This window comes from Centruroides sculpturatus, unplaced genomic scaffold (genome assembly GCF_000671375.1).
Source record: "Centruroides sculpturatus isolate CEXI.00-Female unplaced genomic scaffold, Cexi_2.0 scaffold184, whole genome shotgun sequence".
NCBI lineage: Eukaryota > Metazoa > Arthropoda > Arachnida > Scorpiones > Buthidae > Centruroides > Centruroides sculpturatus.
In genome coordinates, this window is record NW_019384494.1 from 242,410 (window position 1) to 265,870 (window position 23,461).

The 23,461-nt window shown below is 32.8% G+C and overlaps 1 protein-coding gene across 2 annotated transcripts in view; it reads right to left on the minus strand.

Annotated features, from left to right (window-relative positions):
• LOC111621869 (polycystic kidney disease 2-like 2 protein) overlaps positions 1-23,461 on the minus strand; it is a 55,108-nt gene that overhangs the window by 14,915 nt on the left and 16,732 nt on the right. For both annotated transcript variants that reach the window (XM_023364124.1, XM_023364123.1), the window contains exons 2-4: positions 13,454-13,531; positions 13,252-13,385; positions 12,840-13,087 (exon numbers count right to left, since the gene is read on the minus strand). In XM_023364124.1, the coding sequence (XP_023219892.1) occupies positions 12,840-13,087; positions 13,252-13,385; positions 13,454-13,531 (460 nt within the window). The remainder of the gene's footprint in view (positions 1-12,839; positions 13,088-13,251; positions 13,386-13,453; positions 13,532-23,461) is intronic.

Sequence of the window (23,461 nt, forward strand, 5' to 3'; positions counted from 1 at the left end):
ATTTGATTTTAATTCAAGAGCCATATACAGTAAAAAACTCAATAGTTATTTATAGGGAACTTTTACTATTTTTTACGGATACCAGTAGCAATTTTTTCGTAGTTTTATAGGAATCGTAACTATAAAGACCGTAATTATAGGGGGTCGACTGTATATATTGTTACAGTATGCTGATTGGGAAATAGTTAATTAATTTTTAATTTCGTAAAATTCTATCGGGGGGCTTAATCTCTGGGGCGATACCAGGGGGTTAGTTAGAAGTTAGCTTAGTCAACAAGGTCCTAAAAGGGGGTAGCAGTACGTTTAATATTAATCGAATTATAAGGGTTTAAGATTTTACAGTAGGGATTAATTGGAAATTTTTAAATTTTGAACGGTTATAATAGACTTTAACAGTCTTCTAACGTTCTTTAGCGAATTTTTTAACGGATGTAATGGCTACTCAATACAGTAGATCCCCCTATAAAACCGTTTCCTATAGTTATGATTCCTATAAAAATTGTGGCAGTATCCGTAAACAACGGTAAAAATAACTCCTATAATACGTAAAACGTCATCGGGCAGCCGAACTACTTTCCCGCCGTCCGTAGCGCCACGCTACGGACGTTTAGGCGGATAAATTGAGTTTAGTATCGTCTGTTCATATAATTATATATAAATTAGGTACTGTACATATAATTATATATTAATTATATATAAATTAGGTACTGTATATATAATTATATATTAACTTAATTTATTGTAACTTTATTATAATTAAATATATATTTTTCGCCGTCTAGCGTCACGCTACGGCGAGTTAGGCGACCTATCGTCTGTCCAGTACTGTAATTTTATACATTTCTTGTGAAAGAAACATTTCTTATTTAACGGCCATAAAAATTATTTATATTAAGGATGTCTCCAAAGGTCAACGAAGTTTTCGCAGAAAAATAATATCAGAAATCGCGGCCGCGGTTTGGTGCGCTGTTCCGCGACGAAACCAAGCTTTAGCAACGGGCGTAGTCGAACGGTACACACTCGGTAAGCAATCCCACAATTTTTTGTTTATAACGTAGTTTATAAGGATTATTTTCAAAAAAAATATACGTATTTTGGAAATGTTGAGTCGAATTAGTCTAGAATCGATTAATTTTATGGAAGAAAACCTTTCAAACAGCCGTAGTCCGTAAACTATGATTCCTACAAAATTGATTCATAAAGAACGGAACGTATCTACCGTCTTATAGGGGGATCTACTGTATTAATCATTGCAACTACAACTTTTATTTTGACAGTTAAGGAATTAATTGTAAAAATAGATTATTTTAACGATGCTTTTTAATAATTTTCGTAACTTTATCGAATTTGAATGTAATATCTTTACTCTTTCGAGTTAACTGTCATGTTATTAAGTTTTTGGACAATATAATAGTAAGTTTTATATATTATTGGTGTATATTTATTTTACACCAGGACATCTAGGTGAGGTTTAGACGTGTTACATTTCAAAACCGTTAGGATAAATTACGAGGGGTTGCGGGGGAGACGAGGAGAACGAGGGAGAGAGTCGAGCAAGGGGAGAAGTGAGACAGTGCGACAGCTGGTGACGGCGCGAAAGACGAAAAGGTCAAAAAGACATAACGAAAGCGAGAACATTTTCGTCCCATCAAGACGGTTACGTACATATATATAAATTGGGCTGCTTTTCTTTTGGCAATGGATCATATTCAGTATCCATCAGATAGATTGGAACCAACTGACAAACTGCTATTGAATGAGGAGCCACAGTCTCCGCTCCCAACACCACAAGATTCACCTAAACTAGATAACAGGAAGGCAAAAGAGAATGTAGAAGAGTCAATATTGAGAGAAGCCAAACATTTATTGAGTCGAGTAATGAAAATATGTCCCGAACTAGGTAATAATTTCGTTTGCAAAAAGAAGAGAGTAGAAATTGGAGAAAGTGCTGCAGAAATATTTGGATGCTTAAATCAAGTATATGCGATTATCAGAGAACTTAGAGTCACCAAAAACGAGATAAGTCATAACGAAAAGTATAAGCCCCGTTTATACTCAGAGGTGGTTAGCACAGGATCTAGGGAAAGTAGAACTACAAAGGCAATTTATAATTCACTGAATACAAAGGTTAACAACGAGGGAATGGGAGGGAATCGGGCAGTCCTAGTATATCCAAGCAATGAAGAAGGCTTGAACATCAATATGAAAGAGATAACAAATGAAATACTCAATAAAATAGAACCGCACCAACTAAAAATAAAAGTGAAAAATGTCAAAACAATTAACGCAAATGGTATATGTATTAGGGTAGGAAGTATGGAAGATGGAAAAAAACTTAAAGAAGCAACCGAGGACCTTCCATAAATCAGAGATAGAGTCAAATGTAAATTATCTGAAAGGAAAAGACAAGAGTTATCCTCTTAAATATCCCTAACAGCATCACAGATGAAAAACTAATAGAGGTAATGATAGAACAGAACAACATATGGAAGGAAATGGACAGCAACAGTGTCAGAGATGCATGCAGAATCAGTACAATATTAAGGAGAGGAAAAGCAACGGAAAATTGTCGATACACCGTTTTATCAGTAACACCGAAAATCCGCAGTATCATCGGCATATCTCTATGTCGTGGACTAATATACATGTTGATGATTTTATACTAATCACGCGATGCTATCAATGTTGTGGAATCAACCACCTTGCGCATGACTGCACAGAAGAACAAAAATGCAGTCATTGTTCTAAGGGCCACCGATATAAGGATTGTCAACTACTGAACACAATACCATTTTGCATAAATTGCAAAAAAGCTAATAGAAACCTACCGCCAGATAGAGAAAAGGTCAACAAATCACAACGCACTCAGTAGCCAATGTCCAATATTAGCAAAGTTGAAGATTCAAACGATTGACAAAACTGTCTATGGACTGTAATCATACTCATAATACTCCGATTAACACAAATCATAATAGGCAAGAGAAAGACCATCACAACAATTCTGATATAAGCCTTAATATTTTACATATGTATTAACGCACAAAGAGGGAAAGCTTCAAGCTCTTTAATGATGCATAAAGCTAATGAGCATGAAGCTGATCTGATTTTAATTCAAGAGCCATATACAGTAAAAAACTCAATAGTGAGGCTGGGAAATTGGCAAATCCTTTATAAAAATAATGGCAGTACTCCAAAAAGCTGTATAGGGGTGAACAATAATTTGATAAATATAGCACTGATTCCACACCTTTCTTCCGAGATAATTACAACAGCTATAATACATCACAACCCTCCTTTATATGTAATAAACGCCTACATATCGCCATATATGAACGATGAGGAAGGTGTTAATGAGCTAGACAAACAAAAGAAAATAATTAACAAAACAAGAAAGCGATATCTAAGGACGTTGGACGAGGAAACCAAGCAAAGAATTCGTGATAAGTACAAAAAATTACTTAAAGAGTATAAATGCTACCAACGAAAGCTTGGAGAGAATTTTGTAACAAGACAAACTCCAAAGGTCCGTGGGAAATTCCATATCAACTTGACTTTAGAAATAGAAAGAAACTTAAGTTACTAGACATTGTTGATTGGAACGAAGAAACAGAAGATAGTGGAGACTACGACATTGAACATAACATTAATTAAAAATTAATTAATAGGATCCTTGATTATCATTTTCCTACGGATACTAATTTGCATAACTGTAACACAGATGGCCAGTCAGGTACAGAAGTAAACACTAACGAATACTATAATACTTGCAGATTATTTACATTCAAAGAGATAAGACATGCCATCTCTTCTCTAAGAAATAACAAAGCACCAGGTCTGGTTGTATACAAAGCATAGGAGGAGAACAAACATGTTTTATTAATAGCAATCGATTACAAAAAAGCCTTCGACCACTTAAGAATGCCACTCACAAAAAATCGCCTCAAAGATGTTAACAATCCAAGGTGTGTCAACAAATTATTAGATAATTACAGCAGAAATGTTAAAAAGTGCTTTTGAGGAGATCCCAATTGTATTTGTTTATTTAGGCTATACAGTGAATGTCTAAAGCACGGTTATTTTCCGGCTAAATGGAAGACGGCCAATATAAAGTTAATCCCAAAACACGATAATCCATCTAGTCCTGGTGGTTACAAGCCAATTAGCCTACTCCCTGTGATGGGAAAAGTCTTTGACAGACTTATTATTAAACGGATCAACAGACACCTGTACAAGAACGGTCGTACGCACCAAAACCGATTCGGATTTAGAACAAACAAATCAACGATACACGCAGCATTGAGCGTTAAATTTGTATACAAAGCATAGGACGAGAACAAACATGTTTTATTAATAGCAATCAATTACACAAAAACCTTTGACCACTTAAGAATGTCACTCATAAAAAATCGCATCAAAGATGTTAACAATCCAAGGTATGTCAACAAATTATTAGATAATTACTTAAACAAAAGATTCATCGAGTTTCATTCCAACAATATTCATATAAGGAGAACAATAAACAGGTGATGCCCACAGGGCTCCCTTAGTGGCCCAGGGCTATGGAATTTGATGTTCGATAAACTACTGACGAATTTTGACCATTGCAATGATCTAAAGGTCCAAGCTTTTGCTGATGACTTACTTATAATGATAGCAAATAAAAATTGCGATAAACTGACCAATGAAGCTAACGGAACACTTCACAAAATACTGCAATGGAGCAAGGAACAGATGCTCTCAATTAACTATGCTAAGTGTGAAGCAATGGTGTGCAGTCAAGAAAATAAACGTGGACAGTTACAAAAAAAACCCTTAAACTTCTCATGGATAATAACAGAATTAAACAGGTGAAAGTTTTGAAATACCTTCGAATATTCTTTGACCGAAAGCTTAGTTGGCACCATCATGTGAATGAAATTAGCAAGAAAACGAGTCAAAGAGCTAACCTCCTCAATTGGATTGTTGGAAAACACTGGGGATTAAACTTTACAAATAGCAAATTAATATATAAGATAGCAATTGAGCCAGCTATTTTATACGCTGTCCCTGTATGGCAAGACGCACTTAACAACACACGTTTGCAAAAAATTACTGTCGATACAGAGGAGAGCAGCAATAAAGATTACTCGTGCTTATCGAACAGACCCTACAGATGCAATACTGGTACTAGCTGGACTAATGCTAATACATATCACGACAAGAAAAACAGTTTGGAATTGGCTCTACATTAATATTTGACTACACAGCTACACACAGGAGGATATTGAAAAACGTATTAAAAATAAAATGATTCCAAACAGCTACTCGAATATACCTGATATTATTAAAAAATATGAAATTGATAGAACTGGTAATGATATATGCCTCGAACTTCACCCAGCAGACATGCACAGCTACGAAATAAGTTTCGATTATAATCCCGAAACAAACAGATACTTTCAGTGGATAGTGTACACAGATGGTTCTAAGCAAGAGTGCGAAGTGGGAGCTGGTGTGTGCATTCAAAACAACAATAATAAGACAATATATCAGGCCAGATTAAAACTTGCTAAACATTGTAGCATTACGCAAGCTGAACTATGGGCCACGTAAAAAGCAATCACCCAAATAAAAGATAACTTAAATAAATACAAAGGTAACATAAAATTCCTTATTGACAGTAAAGTGGTTCTTCATGTCTTGGCAAAAACTGAAAACATCATGCTACTGGGCAAAGAAGCACAATATCTCAGTACTACTCGCAATATTCAATTCAGTTGGATACCAGCTCATAAAGCACATAAAGGAAACAAACTGGCCGATTATTTGGCCAAAATGGCTGGTACTCTCAAGACGCTGAATACATAAACCAGGTTACCAAAATCAACACTGAAAAATTCCTTAAACGAATGGGTACTAATTGAATGGCAGGAAAATTGGAATAATTCTACAACGGGGAGACTTTTCTACCAGTTTATTCCCTCTATTACCAATCGCATCAAGGCTAATGACTACAAACCAAGATCCGAAACCACCCAATGTTTAGCGGGGCACGGCAATTTTATGGCCTACCTCTACCGCTTTAAGAAGAGAAACACTAATAAATGCCGGTGCTACAATAATAGTGTAGAAGATGCATTCCATTCTATAGGGAATGCATTCAAGAAGGTCATAATTGGCCACCGACACTACAAAACATTTTTGATAAAAAATCTCTGGAAGTGTTTGAAAGGTTTATTAAAAGCACCAGGGCTCTTCTGCCAGACTTCTACAGGAAAGAAAAAATTCTCGAGAATGAAAACAAGAACAGACAAGACGAGTAGGAAGACTGAAAAAACGGAAAAGTGACGTTATCAGCAATTGATTGATCGGCCGTGTAGAATTCTTCTGTACATAGTTTAGTTTTAGATTTAAAAAAATAATTTTCCCATTTATATGTATCGGGTTCTCACGTACAGTATCATGTAATCTGTATTATTATTTCATAGTAAGTTGATATTTACATTCTCTCTGCATATTAAATTGTAACCAGTTCTTAATATTATTGTAACATTGCAGTGTTCAAGGTTATTTTATACCTACCCATATGTAATGGGTTTTGCATTTTACTGTAACCGGACCATTTCTTTAATTGTTAATACTGTATAACGGTCTTGTCAACTTTTGTAATTTTGGTTATTAATAATTTCCGATGCAGCGATCTGAGGTCCTGATAACTTTTTCACCGTTACTTTTCCCTCTTTTCCTTTATACTTCTCCCTTCAGAATCCTTCCTTCAACCTCTTCTTCACCCCTTTCTCTTCCTAGTGGGATAAGCTTGCAAAAGCAGGCAGCCTCTCCTCCTCCTTTATTATTATTATTATTATTTATATTATATTATTATTATTTATATTATTTATATTATTATAATATATTAGAGATGGGGGCGAATATTAGTTTTCTCGAAATCGAATATTTACCAAATCTCGAATACCTGGATTGTTTAGTATACTTAGTTACTATATATACTTAACACTCATTAAGTTAATAATTTCATTTAGCATTTACTATTAAACTTGTTTTATTTATTACTATATTAATAAACCAATAAAGTCAGACAAAAAGTAAAAGCAAAATTTCCTAAATTTTAACAAACGAAACTTCAAACTTTTTATTTTCACTTTGAGTTTTTCAGTGCCTTCCTTTTAGATACTCTTATCTTAACTACAATTGATAAACAAATAATTGTTCTCATTTTTACCTACTGCAGTTTTCATTTACGAAAAGAAGCGTTCGAACACGTTCAGGATTTAGTCTCCTTCTTTTCTTATCGCGAATTAAACCTGAGGTGCTGAAGAGGCATGTCTGTACTATGGCGCGATACTACAAGTCTTCGTAGTATTCAAATTTATTTTTTACAACGTTATATTCGAAATCTCTAATAATTTCTAGTATTCGAGTATTGGCCTATTCGTGGAGAGTGTTCTCCCGTCTCTAATAGATGAAATCCAGCAACGAGTTGCTTAACTTTTCCGGCAACATTTAAAATTCTAGTAACGTCATTTTTATTTTTAAAATCTTTTAATATTTTTTTTATTATGAAATGGTAAAAGAACTTAATTTTGAGGGTAGGGACAGGTTTTATAAGAAAAAAGAAAGATAAATACTAATAACGAATAAAACCTTCCGACACTACTCGAAATATGACCCACGACTTCCTTTATCTTTCCTCCCCAGCAATCTTTAACCTTTACCTAACTTTAATTAGCATACGAGTTATTAAGCTTCATATAGGATTAACAAAATCGTGACGCACACACACAAACTAACATCCATACATTAAAAAACTCCGAATTTTCTTGCATTTCTTGAGGTTTCGACGTGCCCTGAGTCGAAAAATGTAAAAATCTTATGGGTTAGTTAAATCTCGGTCAAAAAGACCGAGAGTCAAAAAATGGCTTTAATTATATAAACAGTATTACTGTCTACGCTTTGTTATAACAAAACCGAATGTATATATAATCAAAGCCATAGAAAACGTCACTGTCTTGTCTTAAGTTTTTATCAGCTAAATTAAGATTTAAAAGATTATTTTATCAGTTAAGATTTTGAAATTAGTTTTCATTTAATTAAAATTTATATTTATGAAGCATTTTACATAGATACAGGGTTGTCAGTTACTTGGGATAAAATCAAGGGAAAATAAGATCTTTCCGAAAGATACTAAAACATTTCAATTCCACGACACGCAGGATTATTATTTTTACGCTTCCAATAACCGAAATACATTTAAAATATAGAAAAAAAGTTTTCCATTGTAGGAACAGTTTTTAAAATCAGCTCTCCTGTCGCTAAATAGTAATCAGAAAAAAATACCAGACAATTCAGGGAAAGCTAAACTGGACACTCTAGTTAGGTATCATGCAAACGTAAAATGGTCTACAATAATTTGTAATTAGCAACATTTCAAAGATCATCTAAACACATTAAATAGTAGATATCGATGTAAACATTAAATGCGTCAACGTTATCCGACTATTAAGGAGCATTTTATATCAACTTAACTAAAAAATTTATGATAACTAATTTTTTACGTGATTTAAGCATAAGACCGAATATAATTCAGTAATGCTTCGCAAATTTTGCGTTTTCTTACAATAAAGCTATTTTGAATTTAAAATTAAATTCAAAGTAGTGTGTTGGTGACCTTGATTTAAAGCAGCGACATTAAAATGTATGTACAGTACTAGTACATAACAAACTGAAGGATACTTTCTTTGAATAACTACATTAGGTAAAGCATATTATTTTTAATAAATATTTAAATAGCATAAGCTATACGTAAAAGACAATAAAGTCGTTTTATTCTGCTGAAACAATAACTTAAATACATATATATAGAGTATTATAATTATTTTCTAACTTCCGTTTGCTAAATTTCTTGATATATGGATATAGTTCAGTGTAATTACGATTTTATGTATAAATTCTAGTGGCAATCTCACTTGCTGTTTATAGATGAAATTAGCAACGTTAGAATTCGCATAGATAGAAATTAGTTTTCAACGTTATCTGCCGAATTTCCTTAATCTTCCTTTTATTACTGTCCACTATTATACGTATTATCTTTCAATAATGATGAATTGAAAGTCTTTTCGAGAATTATATTGTATCAAACTGTATTATATTTAAATTAGAGGTTGGCTAGCGTCTTTAATATTTGATTCATTTTTATTAAAACCTGTCTACATATAAAGAAAAAAATTACTCAATTTCTTTTCCAAATAATCTTATAGCATTATATTTTAAACTAAGTCATTTAATGGAAACTAACCTAGCGAATTATTTTATTGCAGCCCGGTCATTTACATTTAAACGACCGGGCTACAATTTTTAATTAAATTTCCTTAATTTATTTAATTTAAAATATATGTTCTCCACCACAAATTAATAGTGTCTTGATCTTGCACATTGTATTTTTCCTGTTAGCAATAGAGTAGCTAATCTAGTCTATCTTACTCATTCTAGGGGAATATGTCTGAATTGAAATGACTTACGTTGCAAAACGGACATTCGTATATAGTTAATCGAGGCCTCCTACCCGTAATATTTCTACCTCTTGTCTAAATTTTTATCTATCGATCTACAGTCTCGAGAATTCGAATGGACAGACTGGCAGACAAACAACAGTAAATTTATACGTCTACGATTTTTTTAAATTGCAGACCAATCATCAATAACCAAAACTTTTTGTACACTACTGTCCATTAAAATTGCTACACCAGGAAGAAATGCAAAAAGCAAAATGATATTTATTAGATACATACATTATAGTGGGAAGAACAAATAATTAAATTTTCAGGACATTTTGAGGTATAGATCTTGAGAAATTAATATCCAGAGTAGTCACATTTGGCAGCAATAACAACACTTATCTGCCTGGACATGGAGTCGGACAGAGATTGGATGGCATGTATTGGTACAGCAGTCCATGCAGCTTCAACACTATGCCACAGGTCATCGACCATAGTGACTGGCAAGTGGTGGCATGGCAGTTGTTCGGCAACCGTTGACCAGACATTTTCAATTGGTGAGAGATCAGGAGAACGTGCTGGCCAGGGTAACAGTCGAACATGTTCTGTTTCAAAGAAGGTCAGGACAACATGTGGTTGTGCGTTGTCCTGCTGAAACGTAGCGTTACGGAGACCTCGAAGATAGGGCAGAGCCACAGTCCTTAACACATCAGAAATGTAACGGCTGCTGTTCAAAGTGTTGGAAATGCGAACAAAAGGTGATCGAGACGTGTATCCAATGGCACCCCATACCATACTCCAGGTAATGAGCCAGTATGATGATGTCAAATGCATGCTGGAAATGTGCGTTCTCCACAATGCCGCCAAACACGGATGCGGCCATCATGATGCTCTAAACAGAACTGGGATGTCTGAAAGATGACGTGACTCCATTCCCGCGTCCAGGTTCATCATTGATCATACCATTGGAGGCTGCATCACAGGCTCCTGCCTGTGATGCAGCGTCAAGAGTAGCCAAAACCATGGTCGCCGTGCTGACAGTCCATGCTGCTGCAAACTGTTTGTGCAGACGCTTGTTGTCTTGCAAATGACCCCATTTCTTGACTAAGGGTTTGTGACGTGGCTGTACGATCTGTTAAGGCAATGTGGATAAGATGTTTGTCTTCTCGACTGTTAGTGATGGGGGCGCTGAGATTCTGCACTGCGTTCTTCTGTATGACTGTCCTGAACCCAATGATTCCATATTCTGCTGACAGCCATGGGATCGCGACCAACACGAGCAGCAGTACTGTGTGGTACGATAAACCGTAATCCCGGTAGGCTACAATTCGACATCGATCAAAGTCAGACATGTGCTGGTAGGCATTTCTCCTCCTTACACAAGGCATAACAACAACGTTCTTACCAGAAAACAGTGTTCAAATGCAATTTATGTATGAGAAACCAGCTGTAAAATCTCTTCTTTTATACACATTGTAGGTGTCACTACTGCCGCCTGCCTTAGACGAATGCGTTGAAAATCTAATCATTCGCATATCATATCATGTTCTATCTGTCATGGAAATTTCAACTGTGTAGTGTGACGCCTTACTGGTGTAGCAATTTTAATGGCCAGTAGTGTATGTTCTAAATAAAAAATCCGAGTCTAAATCTGTTGGTGTAGTTTAATATTAGTTAACTATAGTCTATACATAATACCATATGTACTATAATATAATGAATTTTATTATTTTGAAAGATTTTTATATTAATATATCTAAAATTTCAACGTAGACTATATATTCAAAATCATAATCTTAAATAACTTAATTAACTTATAAATTTTTATATTTTATCCTTTATTCATATAATAGAAAGTCTATACATGAGAAATTTCTAAATTGTATGTTTTGAAACTTTGTTTTTTCTTAACTACAAACTTATTTAATTATATAGTTCTCTAAATGATAGAAAGTAACAAAAAATCAAATTAAATGCCTAAAAATAATATATTTTTCTTCTAAAGTTGAAAGTATTATTCTTCTGCAATCTCTTTCTTCTCTGTTCTAGCTCCTAATGACTTTCCTCTGTATTCAAAGTGAGAAACTTAAGGAATAAAAATAGTTTCACATTTAAACTCATTTCAAACAAACAAGAAAAATTTGCCATCTCCAAAAATACGAAAAAAGGATTTGTTTTTCTTTTCCAGCTGTTATAACTTAGGGAAAATATGGTAATCGGTCAAAAGCTGACCCCTCTTTTACATTTTTGTACTGACAGAACCTTGAAACACCACGAAATGAAAATAACTTGGTGTTTTCTTCTTTATGTATGGAGATTAGTGTATGGAGGACATTATTTTTCATCTACTTTGAAACTTAATGAGCTTGTACCTTTCGTGAAAGTTACTGAAGTTTTCAAAGACTTTATTGTATTAAAGGATAATATCTCTAGAAATTTTCAGGAGTATCGGACCATTGGTTTGGGAGATATTAAAGGGATAAGTGCAATATCTCACAAAGGTTCCAAGCTATGAATTTTTTTCTACTCTTACAAATTTTTAGTTTAACAAAAAAGAAATGTATTTGTTTCGAAAGTTATAACTTTTCCAATATAGATATATCAATAAAATAGTTTAAATAAACTGATATTTTCCCAACTTGCAAATCTAGATCAAAAGTAAAAATATAAAACACTATTTTTCTTAAGAAGTTCTTTGAGATAAATATTTTATGTTATTAATCATAAGATTAATCGAAATTATACGTAAATATCTTTGTGTTGAAGAGGTGGGAGGGTAATAGTTTTAAAATTGTTAAATGATCGCCATTTTACGAGTATTCGTTCGTATTAGTAATTTTATGTAAATCGGAAGACTTAAAGATAATGGTACCAATTATTAGGGATGAAAAGAAATAAAGTATTCTGGGAAAGTCCGGCAACAACGTTGTCAACTTTTTAAAAATGTTCCCCGATTATGCTAAATTTCACGTTGATTATTTTCAAAAATATTAAGTAAATTTCTTTGTAGCCTAACACATATAATATTTTGATTCATTTCTGGAACCTTTGAACATTTTCTGTAATCAAATAGTTGCAAAAGTTATAATACTTTCAACTGTAAAGAAGTTTAGAATAGCTACTACAAAACAATTATTTCAATGCGAAACTTAAATCAAAATAAATTGAATTTAAACTTATTAATATAAAGAAATTCTACAGTTATATAAATATTCCGTCCCGATATGGTCTACAGTAAATTATGTCGTTATTATTTGCATTAATTTAAGTACTAGAACAACAGAACGCAATATTATTACAACGAATATAACTTTTAATGTAAAATATTGAAAATTTATGAAAACTTACGCAGTTCCATTCATTAGACCAAATGGTTTGGTATCTTCGGCAGATAAACTATAAGGAGAAAAACATTCTTTGACTCTTGTTTTAAATTCTTCGTGGATTTTGCATGAATCGTTCTTAACACGAAGCTGTCTTAGTCTGGGAGTGCCCAGTAACTGTGTTGTGTAGTATATTCCTTCGTTATTTTCAAGAGGTTCACCATTATACCAAGATTCCCAATAGAGATTATTAATTAGAACATGTTCTAAAAACTGTAAAGAATATTATTATAAAATACTGTAAAACCTGCCTAAAACGGGTTCTCTACAAAACTAAAACCTGGAATACAGAAAATTTTGGGCGATACCGTTGCGTTTCGTCTTAGACAGGTTTTACTCTACATTAATATCATTAATTAAATACTTTTTTCATATACCTTCCAAAAATCTCTGATTGTTTTTGTTTCAGTAAAATCTCTATCGTCTTCATCATCCAGTTGCGATCTTATAAATATTTTTTCCAAAGCAGAATTCAGATAATAATTAGTTGGATTAATCATCGAATACGAGACTAAAATAATACATATAATTTACTTGTCTTATAGTTTAAAATATGTAATAATATAAATTACAGCTTACTGATGCAGATTGTTACTAGAAATGTCAAATATAAAAAAAAATCTTTTCCGTAATTACTATGCATGAGATTCTTAGATTCTGAAACAAAAAGTATCTATAATTAATCAAATATCAAATTTCATAAAAAAAAATTAACAATCAGAAGAGAGAAAACATTGAATTGATCTGTTATTAGGAATAAAGTAAAACTATAAAATGATGAGAATTTAATGGTATTTTGCAAGATATAGAACAAGTGTAATATTGGTCAGTTTAATTTGTTCGTAACTATGATTACACACATTAATGAGCATTAAAAATAATTAAAGAATTAGTTAAATTATTTACTAACGTCGCTTGTTTTAAATTTTGAAAGTGATCAATCGTATGATGCTATCAGAATTTCAACCAGTTTTCAAAACATATTTAAAGATATACAGGTATCCCTCGTATAACAGGGTAGTTATGTTCCGAAAAAGTGCCGTATTATGCGAATCCATGCTATACAAAACGAAGGATAATGCAAAACATGCATTATCCTTCGTTTGTTCCAGAAGTTGGAAAAAGTTTACTATTCGTTTTCGTTTCTAAAAGAAATATGTTTATTAAAGCAATCCATAATTTATAATTATTGATTTATTTAAATTAATTTATTGGAAATAAATTAATTTGCAGAACTAATAAATAATAAATGAAATAGTCAATAATGCACTGAAAATTATTAAATAAATCTTTAATAGTAAATACCAATCGTTAAATTATTATTCACATCGACTGAACATTTCGCCAAACTCGGGAATACAAAATAAAAGAAATATATACAGGCGCTCCTTCGCTTACGAACACGATTGATTCCTGGAATTTTGATGTAAATCGAGGAGTGCCTGATCGGGATATGATGGGCGCGGTTCAATTCGCTTCAAAGATGACGGCCGAGTTCGGTATCTAGCAGTTTTATGTGGTTGGTTTTACGGGCTACAGTCTGAAAGCAACGACAACGACACCTTGTTAATAGGAAAGTTAGTGCAATTTTTCGTCTTTGTCCTATCAGTTTTCATAAAAGTAAACCTGACGAAAAGCACAAAATGATTTTAAAATTTCAATATTCTAAAATCCATAGGCAAATTTGAGACAACACGCGTACTTAATTGAATAAAAAACCCGAATACGAAGTTTATAATTAAAAACTGAAAATTCCAAAACCGTGTTAGAGCGAAACCGGGAGTCATGTTGAACGGGGCATATCTTCAATTTTCAAACTATGTTTTTTTACTCTTTCAGCCCTGAGGGCACTAAGAGGGCCTCTTATAGCAGGCCCATTATGGGTTCGGCCAGGCCCACAATGTGGCGACCAGGTGGTGTGGGACGGGGCCCGACATATCCGAACGGACCCCCCCCGAAAAATTCCTGGAGATTCTTTGACCCGTCCGGATTCGATCCCGGGTCCCCCAGAGTGGAAGGCTGTCACCTTGACCGCTCAGCCAGCCGGCCGTCGTTTTCAAACCATGTTAGAGCGAAACCGTGTTGTACGAGGGATATCTGTATTTCAATTATTGTAATCAGAGTTCGATAATTATTCTCATTTTCAAGAAAATAAATATTTTAGACTTGTTCCCCTGCCAGCAGCCTGAACATACGGCAGATATTGTGCAATCGTTATATATACAGCCGCAGTTCACTTTTTCCAGCCATCAAGTCCATGGCGCAGTGGTTAGCATCTATGCCTATGAATCGGAAGGTCTCAGATTTAAGCCTGTTTGGAACTAAGTAACTAAAAAAAAAATCTAATTGACTAATGAACCTGTTCCATGGTAAATTAGTTTTCTTTTTTTTATTTACGTTCTGAAAGGTTCGAGAACAGATGTTAATTCACTATCATTTAAATATTTTGACAATGCTCTCGCGCTATAAAACCGCGGGTTAAGGGGCAGATTTTCTTGTATTGCATGCTGCAATTTTGGATGTTCTATGGAGGATGAATAAACATTCCTTTGTGTTTATCAAAGACTGGTTATTGCGGTTCATCGTTCACCTACGCGACAATATTAACCAATGATTTAAATGTTAGAAATCAAAGATTAATCTTTTTAATCGCTGTACAGTAGTTTAAATTGCTGGCGTTATTTATTTCAGTTATAGGCTGGCTTTGTCACAGTACTGAAAAAACAATAGGTAAAGTTAGATGAATTACTCTCAATTAATAATGATTATTATAATTTAGGTTAAACATTTTATAATTTGAAAATGTATTTAACGTCAAATTCAATAAAACTTTAATTTTAATTAAATATACTCTTATTAACTTATCCCGTCTAACATTATCAAGCGGTCATCAGTACGTTTATAAGCCAGACCCAATGTGATTAAGCAGGTGTAGTATATCTGTATTATCATTAAAAAATATTTTAGTTGTTCAGAAAACATGGAGTGTGTGGCCTAAAAAGCTGTAAAATTATTTATTTTGTGTTTACATCATTGAACAATAATATAAACACCAAAGATATTTATACAGTGTACAAATAAAATGTCTGTATGAATAAAAAAAACAGCAAGTTATATACATTATTGATAAATGTATAGAAAGTGCATATATAAATTTCTTAATGTTAAAAGATTACCAAATTTGAAGTTATGGTCTTATAATTGTAAATAACATGCCTGCATTCTTCAGTCGTTCTTATTACAAAACGTCACTTACTTTTTGTAATAAGAAAGGCTGAAGAGGAGCAGATCGATTGTCTGAAATCCATACCGTTATTGCAATAAATATAGAGTGCTCATTGATCTCTGTGTGATTTCTCCAATTAGCTCAATAGTGTGTCTACTGAGAGTCAAAACTTAGCACTCACGTATCCAATTCTGTTAGAAAGATCTAATGTAGAGTCCTGTAGGTGTTTAGTACTCACTTTAGCTCTTCCCTAAAATAATTTTGCAAAGGAAGAAAAAACTTTATTGAATTATTTATATCCTCTGTCAAGGTTACGAATAAGTTCGAACTTTACAACAAACAGAAATATACTCATCGTCTGATATCGATCGTTTTATTGTCTTACAATGAAACGATCGAATTTAATCAAAGTTTTCCCCGTTTATTATGAAATAGTGAGATTGTAATTTTTATCTTGTCGACAATGGACTCTTTTCTCTCTTCCCCTGTTTCCGTTTTCTTTGTTTTTTTTTGTTTTTTTTAAAAATAAAGTAGGACCAAATTGTAATCTGAAGCTAATTGCATGATTTCAGCAAAAGCTATCGTATTCATACTTAATACGATAGCTTTTGTTAATACGATAACATATCGAGTTGTGAAATCTTCAGAAAAAAATGTAAAAAAAACGAAAAAACTTGACTGAATGATATTTGTTTTTAATTAATTTTCTTTCTCAGCTCGCATCCTGTTTTTGTTTTTGTTTGTTATTTTTTGTTGTTGGTTTTGTTGGATGCCTGTAAAAGGCCAACCTGGCCACAGCGTCTTTTAAGAAATAAAAATAACAATAATAAATAAATAACAAAAAAATTATATCTTAACAAAAATGTGAAGATTTTGAGGAATATAACATAAATTACAGATACATCCTTATGGGTTCGGCCAGGCCCACAATGTGGCGACCGGGTAGTGTGGGACGGGNTGGATGCCTGTAAAAGGCCAACCTGGCCACAGCGTCTTTTAAGAAATAAAAATAACAATAATAAATAAATAACAAAAAAATTATATCTTAACAAAAATGTGAAGATTTTGAGGAATATAACATAAATTACAGATACATCCTTAGCATTTGTTCTAAATAATATGCTAATGGAAACTAGAAAACATTTATAATTTATAATAAAACCAAAACAATAGGAAATAAAATACTTCATTTATATTAAATACAATTGTTTATTTAATTTTACAGTGATAGCATACATTTACTGACGGCCAGAAAGCAGAGGAGGTTAAGGCTAACATTTTGATCACATATCGTCCAAGAAAAATTTCTTACTAAAGGCTAATTACTTTACTGATATCCAACCTAGAGCTCCCAGAGGTTACTGCTCTGGGAGCCGTAAATTGAACCCAGATGACCAACCCCAGGAATTCTTCGTCGACGATATCATCCCGGATATTTGGAGTCCCATCTTTCACTATCTGACTGCCCCCATTGTGGACCTTAGTTAAACCAATTATACGAGGAAAAATGACTCTCTTGGTGCCCACAGAGCGGAAAGAGTAAAAGAGATAAAAGATAGATTTATTAATATTAAATATGCGCGATACCTTATACAGTATAATATAGAAAAAGTTGAATAAATAATAATCAGGAAATTAATATTAAAATATAATAATAAAAAATAAGTGAATTAATTAATTTCACTACTCATTATGGTAGACTTAAATGATATAAGTAATATCTTTCTGGATTTACGAAATAAAGTGTAAACATGTTTTCTCAAATGAAATTTCATTCAAAACGTACAAATTGAAATAAGTAAATGAAATATATTTACCATAGGAAAACCGACCGTTTAGAATTTAATCAGAAAATCGTTTAATTTTCCAAAACGAATTAAGAATTAACAGTATTTATACATTTCTTTCAAGATATTATTTCTTATAATTATTCGTTTTATAGGTTTTATTATTTCTAAATATAAAACATTTTAATATTTCATCTAAAATAGTTATTTGGAAATTTCTTATTCAGTTTGTTATTTCTAGCAATTCGACTTGTGTTTTTGATGACTATAGATTTAATGTAACAATACACCAACAATAGCAATTATCAATTCTTTTCATGTTATCTTTAAAGAAAGAATAAATAGCATATATCAGTCTATCTCATTCCATGCTTCTCGCCATCGGCAATTTTTTTATCTTGTTGAATAAGCTACAATTAGTTTTTTTCTATACTTTTGTCAGCAATTACCGACATTAGAAGTGACAAACAATTCTGTTCAGCAGAATAGAGTTATCTGAGTAAAAATACTTAATTTTTGGGCTTCCACTGAAACACAATATTCTGAAGTAAAATATTCTTCTCAAAATCTACAATTTAATACATCAATCATATTAGAAAGATTTTATTTTTTGTTCAAAAGAAAAATATTCTTAAATATTCTATTAATTTTTCAAACTGTTTTCAAACATTGCAGCCTTCGTCTATTTCATTCATTTTTGCCATTTAATTTCTTTAATTTTTTCTTTTTATACGCTAAAGTATAGGCAAGTAAACATTTCTAACAGCTTCTAAACAATATTTTTTCTCATTTGGGAAAATTATACATATGTGAGGCTCCGGAAATAGCCACCTCCCAAAAAAAAAAGATATGTAAAAATTTGTTAAGTTAAACCGTCAAGAAAACAAATTATATAACTGTCGAATCGGCGACACCGGACTTTGACGTCGACGCTCATCAAAAGTAGACGGAAAAACAAAATTTTAGACATAGAAAAAGAAATTTTAAAATGTAAAAGTTAAGACGCAGTTTAGAAAACAAAACGAAACTAGAAAAACATATCAAAATGAGCATAGGTGTCATAGTCAACGATTAAACGCGATCAGAGTCTAAAAGATGGTGTCGGATAAACCATCTCCATCCGACCTTTCCCGCGAACTATACGAAGCTCCATTTACACCTGAAGACAGGTGGAAGACCAATTAGAAAGCGATGAAGAAAAGTCTGTCGAATTAGCAACAAGTCGAGCTCGAAAAACTTATAAAAACACCGATTTCAAGGACAAAACAGGCTTCCACCTAGACTACCTGTTGTGTTCGTTTGCCTTCAGCTGTCGTGCTTCCTTTCATCTTTTGTGTGTTGTCTCTTCAGATTTCGAACATTTCACTCGACACTGTCACGGGACCCCTCCAGCGTAGGACCAGATCGACTGCGAAAACAACTTCCAAAGACAACCCAAAGTTCTGAATTTAAGGACCCTTGCCAAAAAAATATGTAAGCATTTTCGACCAAAATAAACGGTTTCTCTGTGAAACACTTGTCTTTGGCTGCCTCGTTAAAACCGCCACCCACATACGCGTAAACCTTAGACCATCCCGACGGTAGGGAATAAAATCTCCCCCCAATCAGTATTCTTACATAAATACGGTATATACAGGATGTTTCAGAATAACTTTTGCGGTCGTTGATACATTACACTCTCCACGAGGTTAGAAGCGAGTTCGTTGATCGCGAATTATAACGAGAACTGAACGTGGAGACATGCGTGACATATAGAGACCTCCTGTGTTTCATGACAAAATAGGAGTTCTTTACTCTGTCACCTGAGATAGTTGTTACTCGACTTGGAAATATGTTGATCTTCTCTTTGTTTTAACTCCCATGCTGTACCTATGATCTTTGAAAGTTTATTTTCGTTTTCGGTTCGTTGATTCTTGCGGTCTCTCGGTGTGGTTTACTTTAACTCTTTTCGCTTACAACAGTTGTAAAAGCGCGTAGAATTCTTTTATTGTAAAAATACAGGTAAAAAGAAACGCAAACTACGAAATGTAATGCTTCGACGAGATCCAATTAATGTCAGAACAGAACGTAATGTCCTTTCGTTTTATGATACACTAATAAAACTGATTTGTGTTTGAATGTTCGTATTGTACAACGAAAGTTATTCTGGAACCACTTATATATGGGATATAATTATAATATAAGTGTATCCCCAATGTTTTAACGATCTTCAATCTCACAAAGGAACGTTGTATATTATGCATATTACAAATTATTAAAGCTTTAATAATTTTGAATTATATTTAATTAACTGTAGATTAATACATATTTTCTACTTCAATTTTACACAGTGATTTTATAAATAGTTAACATATATCGTTAGTAACTGTGAAGTAAATCATTCATTCCAAATTGGTTTTAATTGTAACTTCATCACTCTATGATCTCACATCATCGTTTATTTATAAGATAATAAATCAACTTTCTTATAAGAGACACTATTACTTTTTTTGATTCCATTTTTAACCATATTTTATAATTGATATTATAAAATTTCTTATTAAATTAGATAAAAATATATTTTGGTATTTCCGTGTTCTCATCTTAATTTCGACTAAATATTTAATTTGATGAGTTGATGTTCTCTTCTAGATTCAACGTCTTAAGAAACTCCACTTTTTTTCTGTGGTGTGAATTAATTTGTATAAGCAACTAAAGCTGCCATACTGTTTTTATTGTATTAAAGATTCTTATTCAATATTTACGTTCTCATTGCTGTTTGGAAGCATGATTAGAAGCATGAACAGCTTTCCAAATAGTCATAAGAATTTAGATTGACTTAGTTAGCCTAACAAATAGGGTTGTAATAAATTGGTGGACTATTAGGCTAATTCAATCTAAACTAAAGTTGTAGACTAGAAGAGTTATTTAATATTATAGCCATAAGAATGTTGACCATATCTCTCCGGCATTATAAATAATCTGCTCGAATCTGAGCTTTCCTGTTAGTTAAAATTGTTAATTAAAATATTCATTTATTATATATTCTGACAGAAAATTGAGAGAATTTAACCTTATTGAAGATCCTGTTGTTTTGTATGTACTCTGCTTACGAGTAATGGAATTTAATTCTTAGCATCTCTAGTTGCCTAAGTTATATGACTTAATTTTATCAGTCGTGAAATTAAACATATTATTGCTAATGGGCGATCCATTCTTTGTTTAGAAGCTTATTTTAAACTTGTACTTCATATTTTGTTTAAATAAAATCGAGTCAGAGTGTCTAGATAAAAAGCATATCCCGCATCCTACTCTTTATGGATTTCGGAAAAGATATAACGCCGTACAAACAGAAAAAAAAAGTTTCGTAATGTGTGTTGGAAAGATGTTTCTAAGCTTCCAATAAGGAAATGTGGTTTAAAAAGTAACGTTTGGGAAGTTTTGAACTAACGGTTAAACAAGGTACTGAATATTCAATAGGATATAAACAAAGAAAAATTGCAAGAAGAAATTGTGTAAAATCGACAAATGACACACAATATACATAACCAAACAAACCAAAAACGAAGCCAAAAATGCACAGAAAACATACTAGCGTAATGGGAGAGCGAGAGATGACTTGCTTTTACGGTTCGAACGCATTTTTCAGTGCATGAACGTTTCGAACACTAAAGCTTCGTTCGGAATCTGAGGCAAATTTTTTGTTTAATTCAGCATTCGAACTCTGTAGTGTTCGAAGTACGAGCTACCATTATAAATGTTATTATTAAAATAAAATCAAATAACAGCCAGAAAAGTTACGCAACTCGTTGATAAACTTTTTTTTTATTATAATTTTTGCAACATTTACACTATTCTTTACCCTTTTGTGAAAATATTTTTCATTATTCACTTTCCAGAAATATCGTAAGACAACTTTCTCTTCGGTTTATTAATTGATAAAATTTAGATTTTCATTCCACATTCTTTAGGGACTCCACATTCATCCAGTAGTACTTATAATTAATATTTACATGCGTTTAACAAAATTTTAAATGTAACAATCCATAAAATTTTTAAAAATCTTCACCTAGTTCTTAAAAGTAATTCTTTTTATAAACAAAGCAGTATATTTTTTATCTTTTGGTGCGTATAATACTCTTTATCTGACTTCGATACAGAAAATTTGATAGAACCCAAGCGCGTCGTCATCGTTTCGATTATTAAACTATATCGTGATTCTTCGCAGAAAAAAGGCTTTGACAAAATTTTAAATGTCTCGGTTATTCATAGAAAAAATTATAGGCTTAGACAAAATTGATCCTTTACTTTTTTCCCTCCCAATTCAATTTTTCCCACAATCTTCTGTATTTCTCAAATCTTTGTATTCCAGTTATCGACATCTTTTCATGAAATTGATTGGATCGTTCTTTCAATTTCCTGCAGAAAAATTTCATTCTATTATTATCTATTTTCTATTAGAAGTTACCTACAATTTTCCCTCTTTTCAACTTTTTGATTTTTCCGTCATATTCATTCGGATATTTTCCATGTTGACAAACAAGATTATCAAAAAAGCATCTTTTTTCTTTAACCGTTGCAATAGAATTTAAAAATTTCTCGCTCTGTTCCTAAGCAAATATTATTCAAACCTAACTACTTATACAGTGGTACCTCAGGATACGAAATTAATCCGTTCCGAAACTGGGATCGTATCATGAAAATGTCGTAAGGTGAATCATTTTTCCCCATACGATTACATGTAAAACCAAATAATTCGTTCCAACACGAAAAACACACTCAAATTAAAGCTAAGTAGTACATTAAAAAANACTAATAAATAATAAATGAAATAGTCAATAATGCACTGAAAATTATTAAATAAATCTTTAATAGTAAATACCAATCGTTAAATTATTATTCACATCGACTGAACATTTCGCCAAACTCGGGAATACAAAATAAAAGAAATATATACAGGCGCTCCTTCGCTTACGAACACGATTGATTCCTGGAATTTTGATGTAAATCGAGGAGTGCCTGATCGGGATATGATGGGCGCGGTTCAATTCGCTTCAAAGATGACGGCCGAGTTCGGTATCTAGCAGTTTTATGTGGTTGGTTTTACGGGCTACAGTCTGAAAGCAACGACAACGACACCTTGTTAATAGGAAAGTTAGTGCAATTTTTCGTCTTTGTCCTATCAGTTTTCATAAAAGTAAACCTGACGAAAAGCACAAAATGATTTTAAAATTTCAATATTCTAAAATCCATAGGCAAATTTGAGACAACACGCGTACTTAATTGAATAAAAAACCCGAATACGAAGTTTATAATTAAAAACTGAAAATTCCAAAACCGTGTTAGAGCGAAACCGGGAGTCATGTTGAACGGGGCATATCTTCAATTTTCAAACTATGTTTTTTTACTCTTTCAGCCCTGAGGGCACTAAGAGGGCCTCTTATAGCAGGCCCATTATGGGTTCGGCCAGGCCCACAATGTGGCGACCAGGTGGTGTGGGACGGGGCCCGACATATCCGAACGGACCCCCCCCCGAAAAATTCCTGGAGATTCTTTGACCCGTCCGGATTCGATCCCGGGTCCCCCAGAGTGGAA